The 13,542-nt window shown below is 45.2% G+C and overlaps 1 protein-coding gene across 1 annotated transcript in view; it reads left to right on the top strand.

Annotated features, from left to right (window-relative positions):
- SLC26A4 (solute carrier family 26 member 4) overlaps positions 1–13,542 on the top strand; it is a 177,707-nt gene that overhangs the window by 97,618 nt on the left and 66,547 nt on the right. Inside the window, exons 7-8 of the mRNA XM_069229830.1 lie at positions 6,082–6,234; positions 13,454–13,536. Coding sequence (XP_069085931.1) covers positions 6,082–6,234; positions 13,454–13,536 — 236 coding nt within the window. The remainder of the gene's footprint in view (positions 1–6,081; positions 6,235–13,453; positions 13,537–13,542) is intronic.

Below are 13,542 nucleotides of genomic sequence, written 5' to 3'. Positions count from 1 at the left end.
ACTCGCCCTGTCACCCACCTCATATAGCCTAAACTGCTTAGCCCCATATAGTGTGCGAGCTGCTTCCATCTCTGTGTCTCTATATTCTTTTTATTTGAGCGCTAGCTGATGTGTTCTACCTACCTGATCCAAACCAATCAGCCCCACTTCTAGGTCTCTAATTTCTCTCTCTAAGGCCTCTGCATGTGCTCTTGCATCCTTCTTATGTCCCACTATCGCCGAGAACCCTTGTTTCGCTATTACCACTTTATTGGCCTCCCATAGTGTCTGTGGAGACTCGACAGACCCTACATTTTCAGCAAAGTAGCATTGGGTTGCCCTGCACAAATTAGTGCAGACATGAGCTGTCTTTAGATACCAGGGACTGATGACTACCCTTCACTGTCTAGCCGGGATTTGAGTACCATATACCGCCCAGATTGGTGAGTGGTCTGATATACCTCGTGCCAAGTACTTGATTTCTTTAAAGTGGCCTAGCTGGTGAGGGAAGGCAAGGATGTAGTCAATTCTTGAGAGGCTGCCATGGACCCCGATAAAAATGTGTATTGCCACTCTTGTGGGTGACAAGCGCGCCACCCATCAATAAGCCCCATGGCCGTCAAGAAATCTGCAAGTGAGTAGTGGAATTGGGCCACCTGCCGATGTGGCCATCTATCTTACAACTCGCAATGTGTCCCATTAAAGTTTTGCCCCATTAGGAGTTCTCCGTCTGGTAGTTTTAGGAGCAGGGCACTAAGTTCTGCGTATGCATCCACGTGTAGGCATGGCGGAATATACATAGAGACAATATTTAGTGTGGCTCCACCCCATGTCCCTGTGAGTGCTGCATAGCTGCCAGGCCTCTCCACCCACGTGTGTTTGATCGTGAAGGGCCAGGACATGCGCAAAAGGATACCAACTCCCATGAGCCTGAAGTATATCCTGCATGGGCCGCCATTTTATAGCCCCATTGGTCTAAAGCTCGACACGTACTTCAAAAATCCAACATGGCTCAAATTGATTTTTGGAGGTTAGATCTGACTGAGCCACCCACTGGTGTGGCTAAAAATCCTAAACACACCCCTCTCCTGCCCTCTCTGAATCTAATCAAGAGGGCACCTAATTGTCTGGGGTTGCAGGAAATGGGGGAGGTCCTGAGCTGCTCCAAATGTCCTTCCCTGCCTTTGAAGACCAGTTTACTGCTCTCCACCCATCCTGTTTCACCATCTGCTGAGGACGATCTCTTCCCCCAGGCACTTCCTTTGTGCTCAGCTCACTTCACACCTCATCAAGGTTGCCTGGCCAGGCTGCCAGAGGCTGGCCAGTCAGAAAAGGGCACTACAGAGCTGAAGATGGCAACTTTTAGGCAGAGTTTTAAAACTCTTTACCTGAACTAGTTATATTAAATCCAACAATGGCAAGCTGTGTGATTTATTATAACAATTAATTTGATACCAAACTCAAAGTATCTGGCTCCTATGGGGACTTTAATAATTAAAATAAAGTCTCCCTATTTTAGCCTATGGAGCCCATTCACTACAGTAAGGGAAAAATTAATTTGGCTATTTTACCTCACCAGGGCAATTTTATAAGGGGCCTGCTTATAGTTACATGGCACCCAATCCTAGGGGCACTTAGGGTACACTTTAGGGGTGACCTATATGTAGAAATAAGGTAGTTTAAGGCTTTGGGAGTGCTTTTAATTTCAAAGTCGAATTTGCATCTAACTTTAATTTAAAAGCAGCCAGCAAGGCAGGCCTGCCTTTAAAATGACCCTGGGCACCTCAGCAGGGCACCTATGGGGGCACTAGCTATGCTGGAGTCCCTTAACCCTACATGCCCTACCATATACTAGGGACTTTTAGGTAGGTTGACATAGCCAATTATGATAAGCATTTTACACAGAACACAGGCCCTGGAACTGGTTAGCAGTACGCAGGGCACCATCAGAGTTAGGAAAACACCAGCAAAAAGTGAAAAAATGGTGCAAAAGGTTGGGCCTCTGCAATCAGCCCTATTTTCTCACACAAGCCCCCAGCCCACACACCCAGAAGACTCAGCCCAACCCTGGGAGAGTCTTCCTGGCTTGTCAGGCGAGGAAGACAGTGAGGAAAACTGGCAGTCCTTTTGCACGGCCTTACATCCTCCTGTCATGGTCACTCCCTCTGGGTAGTAAAATCATCCCCACAGTCAAAGGACCTATTTAAACTGTAACTTCCCTCTTGGGGGGTCTGTCTCCTCTCTCTCTGCCAACTTGGGTAGTGAAGTACCCACTTCACTTATCCCTAACTTTGGTAGAGCAACACCTAGCTTACCAAAAGAGGTCACCCAACACTTGAGCAACCCCACCATGACCAACAGAGTCAGGGGGCCTACTTTACTTTTTGCCCTGGGGTCTGCCTCCCAGGCCAAATGTGGTGCTGTCATGAAGGTCAGCACCACGCAGAGGCTACTGACAGCTGCCATAACACAGAACCACACCCTAAGCTCTCCACGGACAGGTGGGTGAGATGCTTTAGGGGCAATTTTAGGGTCCTGGCACCCCTTTTCCTGTTTAGAGTGGGGGTTTGCCACCTCCTGTAGCAGACACCCTCTTTCTGCTCTCCCTTTTGTATGTGCAGGGGCAACACCTTGCAACTCGACAGCTGTTTGACTATTCAGGACTTCCTTGGGGTCAGGTGAGGCCTCACTAGCGCCAACTCTGGGCTCCCCCCCCTACTGAAGGGCTTGGGCTCACTGGAACTCTCTGTAAGAGTGGCCTACCTTTCCTTTTCTTCTTCCCTTTTTTGGGGGGACCCCTGTCTCCTAACTATAGAGTTTGGCTCCCCAGGACTTTGGGTTGGGGGAGCACCTCCCAATCTGGGACCAGACTCACCTCTTGGGGGTCATTGTCCAGGGTACAATCTAGGGGGAGGTCCGCACTGACCAGCACCACCCTATACCAGTCAAGGATACCCTCCCTCTGTAGGGGCCCAAAGGCTACAGGTTTGGTAGTGACCTCACCTGTGGCTATCCTGACTCTCCTTGTCTCCCCTGGGACATTCACGTCTGGGGTCACCAACCGGTCACTCACTATAGTGTGACTGACACAGGTGTCTCTCAGGCCAGTGGTAGGGATCCCATTCACCTGAATGGGGTGAAAGTGTCTACTCCCACCCTCAGGGATCACCAGCTTACCATCTGGTCCTGTCTCCCAGCCAAATGCCATGAGGACCTCATCAACTGAGGAATCCTCTTCCATGGCTATACTGGACAGCCCGGTGCTAGCCACCCTCTTGGGACAGGCCGCATCTCCCATGAAATGACCTGTCTGCTGACAGTCAAAGCAAGCCTTACTGTCCAAGAGATTTTTTAACCCTGGGTCATCCTGCCTCAGCTTGTCAGAGGGAGTGGGATTTACCCCGTTCCTTCTTAGGGTCCTGGGGTACAGAGCGAGTCTATGTGGTGGGCTTACCACCTCCCTCCTTAGGTGTTTGGGGACCCAACGCCCTTTCTTGGAGTCTTCCTCCTGGGTCTTGACAACTACCCTGGTTCTCAACCACTCATCAGCTGTCTCCCCCAGCTCTCTGGGGTTGGTCATCTTAGAGTCCACTAGATGCTGGCATAACCTTTCTTGGATACAATTGGTCAAGATGTGCCCTCTCATGATCAAATTGTATAACCCCTCATAAGTATTTACTTTGTTACCATGTATCCAGCCCCCTGGTGCCTTAAGTGAGGTGTCTACAAAGTCAGCCCAAGACTGAGTATTGACCTTCTGGGTGTCCCTGAACTTAATTCTGTACTGCTCTAGGGTAAGACCAAACTTCTTGGTTAAACACCTCTTCATGCTGGGATAGGAATCTGCTTCTCCCCCTCCTTGGGTCAGGAGCCTATCCCTCCCAGATATTGGGACCAACTCCCATAGGAGTGAGCCCCAATATTGGGGCTTCACTCTTCTCATTAGGAGAGCCCTCTCAAAGGCCTCCAACCACTTGTCTGCCATCCCCCTATACATAAGCAGCAACAACCAACTTGGTTAACCTGGGGTTGAACCCACCACCCACGGACACCTCAACTTCTCTGTCGTTGCCACCATCTCTCTGTTCAATCTTTGCCCACTTCTTTTTCCTCTAGGCCAACTTCTCTGCCTCCAAAGCTATGAGGGCTATCTGAGCCTCAAGTTCCCTTTCCCTGAGGTCCAGGTTTGCTTCTTCTTGGTCTGATGCCATAGACCCTCCCCTCCCACTAGCTCTGGATGGGGCCCTAGCTGCTGAGAATGCAGTTTGGCAATAATCATCCTCCTCCTGGAGGTTGGAGAGGACATCTTCCCTCTCACTTCCTACCTCTGAAGCTTTCTCTACCTCCATCTGCACTACCCAGGGTCCTAGGGACTTGTAAAAATAAGGTAGTTTAAGGCTTTGGAAGTGCTTTTAATTTCAAAGTCGAATTTACATATAACTTTAATTTAAAATCAGCCAACAAGGCAGGCCTGCCTTCAAAATGACCCTGGGTACCTCAGCAGTGCACCTATAGGGGCACTACCTATGCTGGGGTCCCTCAAACCTACATGCCCTATCATAAACTAGGGACTTATAGGTAGGTTGACATAGCCAATTATAATCAGCCTAATTTGCATACTCATTTTACACAGAGAACATGCCCTGGGATTGGTTAGCAGTACACAGGGCACCATCAGAGTCAAGAAAACAACAGCAAAAACTGAAAAATGGGGCAAAATGTTAGTGGGCCTCTGCAATCAGTCCTGTTTTCTCACACAAGCCCCTAGCCCACACACCCAGGAGACTCAGCCCAACCCTGGGAGAATCTTCCTGGCTTGTCAGGCGAGGAAGACAGTGAGGAAAACTGTTTTCTCACACTAACTATAACATCCCTGTAACCTTTGGATTTATTCAATGAATATATATATATACAATATTCATACATTCACATCTATCTACCTTGAAGGTGTGTATATATATATATATATATATATGTATTTATATATATCTAGAAGGAGAGAGAGAATGTATGTTTAGTTAAGTACAGAAAACCGGTGCTTACCACTTATACTTACCCTAATATTTCATTAAGTCACATGATACATCCCCCCTTGCATTCATCAGTTTTGCAGTGACCAGCAGTTTCTAATAAAATCCTCCATTAATGTAGCATTATAGCCCACTGCAGAGACTTGCACTGGTCATGAAAACCCTCTCCCTTAGCTATGGCACCAAACTACAGGGGAAAGCCTAATCGAGGGGGTGGAACTATAATGAGCATCCTACACGCAGGATACATTGTTCGAAACTAAATGAGGGGATACTGCTAAGATACACATTGGGATATGGGAACAGATGGCCTACATCAGTCATTATTGGTCTTCTGCTACTCCTTCGTCTTCAATGGAACTTCTAACATTCCAATGTTTCAGTAATTTGTTTTACAAGGTACTCTGTGCATACCTTATTTCCTAATTACATATTTTACCACTTTCGTGTATGCTACTGGAAGATGTAACTTTTCCTTTTTACATTAAGACTGTATTTCCATGCTTTTCCCTGTATCTCCAACACTGCACATCGAAATTCACTATATGTAAATGCAACTTATACTTATTTGTTTTGGACATCTTGAGAACCTGAGCTTGTTTCTGTGTCTTATAGGGGTTGGATTTAAGGCTTTCTTTGATGGTTGGGCTACTGCATGAACTGGTTAGGGTTGTTTGAATGTCTCTACATGGGCATGGTTAAATGTTCTACTTTTAATGACATCACAGATGTCTAGTCTGAACGATCACCAGGTGAGAGGCAGCATTTCTCACTTATGACTTGGCGCTGCAGATGGAGCGCTTTGCGGCTAATCTTCAGGGTGTTTCAGCCTTCAAGAGGTAACAGTTTAACAGGGATAAGAAATGGAGTTGTGTGATGTTACCTCTCAGCTCTAAAGATGTTATGATTGGTAGATTGAAAATGTGAGAAACTTTCTGTGGGCTAAGTTCTTTTGAATGACAAGCAAGAATGGCATTGCAACAGTGGAAGAGGACCAATGAGAGACAAGAAATCCCTGACAGGCTTTCAATGCCACTAGCTCACAGAACACGTCTCTTTTTCTTCCTTGCAGACCCTTAGAGATATCTTTTCTAACATCGCCTTAACCAACATTGCGGATCTCATTGCGGGGCTTCTGACATTCGTTGTCTGTGTGGTGGTGAAAGAAATTAATGATCGGTACAAGCACATTCTCAAAGTGCCTATTCCCATAGAAGTGATCGTGGTAAGAAAACAATTAAACTAATTTTCGCTCAGCTTACTAAATGGAAAGATTGATTGTACTGTGTTGATAATGTTTCTCAAAATTTCCACCCAAACAATTTGCATACAAGTTGCCCAGGGGTAAGTAGAGACGTAATGGTGGCTCACACATGAAATATCTGCGAACTGACTCAGAAGAAAATGTATAAAGCCCTGCACCAGACAAGTATCAAGGAGATGCGGTCTAATGAATACTAGTTGTCCGGGAGGTCTAATGACATCTTTGACACTGACCAAAGAAATGTTGTTACTTCATCTGCCCGAAGCTGTAAATTTGTAATTGTGCAATGTAAAATAAAATGTCAGTATATGCACTCTAGAATGATCTCCACAGTTTGTCCTCTATAGCCCCATTCCCATCTTTCCTCTTTCTGTGATGTGGTCTCAGTCACATTTCACATGGCACTCTCTTCTATCAAGGGTGCCGCAAGTTTGCAATACGCCTAGTACACTAAAAACTGCCTCCAAGGAGCTGTATTGCTCCTTCTAAGTAGGTACGAACCATGCTACATCACTTGACATAAATGCAAAAAACAGGGTGAGACCAGGAGCAATGTCTCTTTTCTTATAAATGAATTTTATCCACAGCAAAGTTATATTTGGTCAGTTACAAAGCTTTGGGGCACAGGCACTTTGACATTGACGAACTAATTTAGAATACCGCAGATGTGTATTAATGTGTGGTAATTAGGTTACTGACACCACTTTTTCCTGGTTAAAAATATTGCAGTAATAATTTTACTCCAGCATCGAGCTTCTGTTCATAAGCAAACAACTGGCGCTAAACCTGGAAAACCTGGCGTATTGCTGCAGATTTATCAAAAAGTCTAATTGGTGTGCGTAGAGTCTATAAAAAATAAATAAGCTCGCTTTTGCAAAGGTATAAAGATATTGGACCTGATTGAGAGTTTGGCGGATGGGTTATCTGTCACAAAAGTAATGGATATCCCTTCCGCTTTATTACAACTGCTTTATATACTATGGCACGTGAATGATATTTCTATTATGTTTGTGACGGAGTTACCGCCCACCAAAATGTAAATCAGGCCAATTGGCAATACTATACCTGGGGAAATGGTTTGAATTTCATTCATGGCTCTGCCTCATCCTATCTTTCCCCACCCCCAAAACGCAAGGAGGCGAATCTCCTATTGAATATATTTAAACTGATCAGCAGATGCTTATCGACTTTTGTCTGGCCACTCCATGTCGGGGGTTGATTTTGCAAACAAATAGTGTAAACCCCTGTATGAAATGCCCAGAATACAGGAGCGAGCAGTCGGTCTGGGGTTGGGGGTGTGCTCTCATCAGCAGAACAATATGGAAAATGGATTGAAATGGTGAATTATTTCAGTAAACAATGCTCAGTTGAGTAAGTCCAAAACTCCTCAGGGGTAGTTGGAGAGTACATTCCTAAAAGGTTTGCTCAATAATGAAATGAAGCTAATCCTTTTACAAGATAATTTCTTATAGAAGTTCACCGAAAGGCCGTGGGTTGTAGTGGTCATTAAAATAATCTGGATATGCAGTTTGACACTGCCTCCTATATCCTGCCATTTCCCTTTCACTTCTTCCATATTTCCGTCCTTTGCATTCTATTCACGTAATTCGTTACATAATATGATTGAGAAACCATTAAGAGAGCGCATGACGGGAAATTATAAAGTACACAAGACAATCACTGGCTCGTTTTCTGTGCTCACCGCTGCCTTTAAACTGTGTTTGACGTGAGGGAGAGATTTTACAGATCTTACAGGCTCAGAAGTCAGGCATCAGCTACATATAATGCTCATACATAATTACAACTATAAATAGGACCTCATGAAATGTCTCCACCTGAGGCATGAGAAATGACATTACACCCCAGCAGCAAGACAATGCTCTGAGCAACAAATGCAATAATGCAATAACATCAACAATAATTGCCCTCATACCAGCACAAATTCTCCCTAAAATAACAATTTGAAATTTCTTGTAAATGCACTCATTGTGTCCCAAATCATCAGATTGTAATTCTCCATAAATTAACTCATTCAGACCTCGGCCCAACCATAATCTTTATGTTTTCTGATAATTTTCCCAAATGACCATTTTCATTTTTAGCAAATTAACATTTTTTGCCCCTTACTCTCAGCATGTCATTTGTAAAAATATCTATACATATTGTTTCCCAAAATAACATTATTTCTTTTCCAGTACGTCATTAGGTTCATAATCAGCCTCAGAAACCAGGTATTCCAACCCATGTCTATCATTGCCATCATGTGCTTAGTTACACCCACAGGCTGGGAGCCCATGCCACCATATCCACCATATCCATATGCAAGCCCCTCCACACGCCAGTCAAGGCCATGCTCCCGTTTATGTCAAATCCATTGCCATTTATTCAGTCAATGACGTGCCCAGATATGCTTCAAGGGCAAGTCAATGTTATGTATTGAGATATACTCTATATGCTAGTCAAAACTAGACTTACGATCCATGTACCAAAAATGCCACCCAGTGCTCCTATATATCTCATAAGCTAATCAGTGCAAAGCACTCAGGTATGTCCTGGATGCCTACGAACGCCATATTCCCTAGGCAGCCCAAAAGTTCAGTCGATACCATGTCCCTAAGTATGCTATAAAGGCCAACATTGTATGCTATGACTGCTGTCCAACACACCAGAAACCACAGGAAGCAGCTTTGTGCCTTGGCTTTTATAAAACTGTATCTCTTTCTAGTCTTCCATTAAATTGGTGGCCTTTTAGTTGGTGCACCCCAATTACACCAGCACTTCCATTGCCAACCTTTGCAGAGTCAAATCACTCTCTTGAGAATGACCAAAGGTTTATGGTAAGTATCAGGGACAGGGTCAGTGTCGATGTTATGGTTAAGCCTAAGCACAAAGAAAAAAATATATTATTAGTCTTTGTGCCAGGAGGACTGGTGAGAGGATAAGAAGTAGTTAGCATTGGAATACGTTTTAGAAACAGTGTAAGGGTTCGGGCTTGTTGAAGCCATAGACGAAGGTCTAGGGGAAGGAGCAGGATTTGGAATGAGGACCTTAACCATGGGAGGAATTGGCTTCAGAGTGCTGAATTAAGGCATCTTGGGAATGTTAATGGCCGCTGATTGACTTGACTCTAAATTGTTAGTTTATATGCCTCTTATTGCTGCTACTAACTATAATACTGCCCAGATCATCAGTGGCGCCTCGCAGGGGTCACAAGGGCCGGGGCAGCATGCGGCGCCACTCCTCCGTCCCCTTAGCAGGCACAGGCTCCCAGCCTCCCCTGCGGCCAATCCTGACGCTGCTCAGAGCAGCATTAGGATTCGCTGGAGCGCCCAACCAAAGCGCTCCAAGGCAGACTAGGATCCTGTACCTTTTCTCTCCAGGCAGCACTGTGTTGCCAGGCTGGAGAGAAAAGGTACAGGGACAGAGACAGCCGGCCAAACACACATGCGCACTGAGGGGAGAGCACAGTACACTCCCCACGTCCTTGCCATCCCCCATGGCCCTGCCCCTTAAACAACAAAAGTATAATAAACCTAGTTTATTATCCTTTCATTGTTAAAGGTTTGCAGTGGCTGCTGCTGGTGAGGGGGATTGATACTCCTCCGCCATAGCAGAGGAGTCGCTGTTGCAGATCATCCTCCATAACGTTGATAATTGGTTCAAGGAACTTCGTTTTACACTATTAACGCTCCCAAGACGCCTTAATTCAACACTCTGATGCCAATTTCTCCTCACAATTAAGGTTGACATAACGGGATCAGAAATTACCGACAAACGCTTGGTAACTACAGATCGATCTCCCTGCTACCAGTCTCAACCAAGGTCTTAGAGACAATCATCAATAGACATCTCACTGAATACCTCAAATACCACCAACTACTTGACACCACTCAGTCTGGCATCAGACCCAAGCACAGCACGGAAAGCTGTCCTCATAGATGTCACGGATTACATTTGCATGACTCTGGACAGAGGAGACATGGCGACTCCCATCCTCCTGGACCTCTCTGTATCATATGACACAGTCTCACACTCCATACTCATCCAACGCCTATTCAACATCGGAATCCGAGGACTGTCACTCTGATGGATCTGCTCCTTCCTGACCAGCAGGAGCCAGTCATTTAGCCTGGCACCATACATCTCGGACACCCGCAATCTTATCTGCAGAGTTCCACAAGGATCCTCAATGAGACGGACCCTCTTCAAAGCATACATGATCCCTCTAGCCAGTATCATCTGCTTTCATGATACCAGAGTCCTCTTCTATGCCACTGTTATGAAACTCACTCTGTACCTCATGCACAAGACTCTCAGTACCAGGATCAAGTTCAATCCCTGAAATCGCCCACTCGATGAAGGCCAACTGTCTAAAGCTGAACACTGACAATTCCACAATTGTGATCTTCGGGATGAGTACATCACAGGAGGACTCTACCTGGTGGCCAACAGAGCTAGGACTGATACCCACCCCCACCACTTACACCAAGAACTTCAAGATCATCATCAAGAGTAAACTCAATATGACTTCCCAAGTCAATGCTGTCACCGCCTCATGCTTCCATACCCGGGAGATTTTCAAATGGCTCCCAATCAGCACCCAGAAAACCATTATGCATGTCCAGGCCACAAGAAAGCTGGTCTATGAGAACACCCTCTATGCCTAAATCAACAAAAAAGATCACCAGAAGGCTGCAGAGCATTTAGAACTTAGTGGGAAGAATCACTCTTAACTTCCCATGCCACGCCACACTCATATCATAACACACATGAAGGAACTCTGCTGGCTACTCATAAACAAAAGAACACAATTCAAACTCCACACCGACACTTTCAAAGCACTAATAACACTGGCCAAGCCTACCCTCAACAATCACATCTGCTGTCACAAACCTTCCAGACACCTCCATTCACCCAGACTCCTACTTGTAGAAATCCCACTCATATGGAAAACCAGTTCCTGTGGTCGAACCTCCTTCTCCTACATCACTCCTGAAGAATGGAGCAACCTGCTGCTACACATAAGAGCCAACTCCTTACTCCTTGAATTTCTCAAGAAGTTGAAGTCCTGTTTTTTTTAAGTAGTCCCTCTAGCCCGAGGTGTTTCTAGACTCACACTTGATACCCTCTCGGGTGATAGTGTGCTCTACAAATCAGCATAACATAATATAGCATCAAGAAGTTAAATTTAGTGGGAAAGGCTCTTCTTTTTGCATACAGGGGGCATTGACTAGTCACAGTATTAGAGTAAGGTGCCAAGTGAGCTTTAGGGTCACTGTTAGGATGTAAATCATTCTAATGATATGACTATGTAAAAGTTGCTGATGTAGTTATTGTGCATGAAATGACAGAGATTCCTTGGTGAGTATTTTTCAGTTCTTCATTTACAGCACAACTGCATGTTTCGAAAGCAAAGCACACGTTATCTTATCCTAGTGCACTCTAGTTATTGTAGTTATTTAAGTGGCATTTCCTGACATTTTGTTTCAATGCAACTCATGATTTAATTCCCTTTTTTCATTAGAGTAGTGCAGCAGAGTCGGTTTGTATTCATGAAGCAACTTCAGAACCTGTACAAAAGTCTGCTGGAACAGCTTGCCCACTGTGTAGTCTCCAGCCCTTAGGAAGCAAGGAATATAGGGCCAGATGTAGCAAACTTTTTGCACGTCGCAAACAGTGAATTTGGCTGTTTGCAACGTGCAAAAAGCACATCGTGATGCCCAATGCCTGTTTTGCGAGTCGGTAACCTGGTTACCGACTCCCAAAACAGGACTGCGAGTCGCAATTAGGAAGGGGTGTTCCCCTTCCTACTTGCGAGTCGCAGCGCGATGCTGCATTGCTTTGTGACCGCTAACGCGGTTGCAAAGCAATCGCAGTTACCACCAGTGTCACACTGGTGGTAACCCATTCGCAAAATGGAAGGGGTCCCCATGGGACCCCTTCCCCTTTGTGAATGGCATGGAAAACATTTTTTCAGAGCAGGCAGTGGTCCTATGAACCACTGCCTGCTCTGAAAAAATGAAACGAAAACGTTTCATTTTTTCATTTTGTAATGCATATCGTTTTCCTTTTAAGGAAAACGGGCTGCATTACAAAAAAAAAAAACGGCTTTATTTAAAAGCAGTCACAGACATGGTGGTCTGCTGTCTCCAGCAGGCCACCATCCCTGTGAGTGCTGCGAGTCTCAAGGGGGTTGCAAATTGCGACCCACCTCATTAATATTAATGAGGTGGGCCTTTGCGAGTCCCTTGCGAGTCGCAGATGGTGTCAGGGACACCATCCTGCATTCTGAATTGCGACTCGCAAATTGTAAGTCTCTCTAACTTGCAATTTGCGAGTCACAATTTAGAAAATACGTACATCTGGCCCTTAATTCCAAAAACATATGGTGTTGCTGAACTCCAACAAACCGGCATCAATGAGAAGGCCTGCCAGTGCTGCAATATGACAATTCACCTGCATTCTAAGCACATACATCTATAGATACCCCCACACACAGACACACACTGGTGCATTATTGCACATAAACAGGGAACCATACACACACACACCGTACTTACACACTAAAAGGCACCTACCCTGCCATATACATTGACCTTTCTACACAGAAGTACATGCACAAACATCACCCAACCTACATTCCTGTCTGGTAGCTCCTCACAGCTCTTGTCCAAGTTATGCTGTGGGGGAGGGAAGAGAAATGCACCTGTTTCTTGATGATGCAGAGAATGGACACACCTTCCTCTGTCTGTGTTCTGGAGCCCCAAAAAAGTTCATCAATAGAAAGGCTCATCCCTTCCTACTCCACCCTAACCCCCTGTGGTCCTTCATGGAGCCGAATGCTGAGCGGCAAAACATGGGGAACAGCACCAGGAAAAGGTACTGGCAGTTTGAAGCTTTCACTCTGTGTCATCCATGATCCCACACAAAGCTATCACCATTAGGAGGAATAACGACTTGTTTGTTTCTTCTCAGGCCAGATGATAGTCAGGCTTAGGAACAGCAAGATGCAATGATGGCCGCATGAAGCATTCATAAATAACAATAGCTGGGGGGAAAAGGGGGAATTGTGGGTGAAGTCCTTAGATTAATTGTGAAATATACATAAACCAGACTCGTGATTATTTTAATGTAATTCAGATAACTTGTTATTTACCTGTTTGTTTTATTTTATCAAAAGACAGTTATAGCAACAGGGATTTCGTATGGAGCTAACCTCGCAGGAAAATACAACGCTGGCATTGTGAAAACCATTCCAAGAGGGTGAGT

This window comes from Pleurodeles waltl, chromosome 4_1, assembly GCF_031143425.1.
Source record: "Pleurodeles waltl isolate 20211129_DDA chromosome 4_1, aPleWal1.hap1.20221129, whole genome shotgun sequence".
Classification (NCBI taxonomy): domain Eukaryota; kingdom Metazoa; phylum Chordata; class Amphibia; order Caudata; family Salamandridae; genus Pleurodeles; species Pleurodeles waltl.
This window is presented reverse-complemented; position numbering and strand designations above follow the sequence as displayed.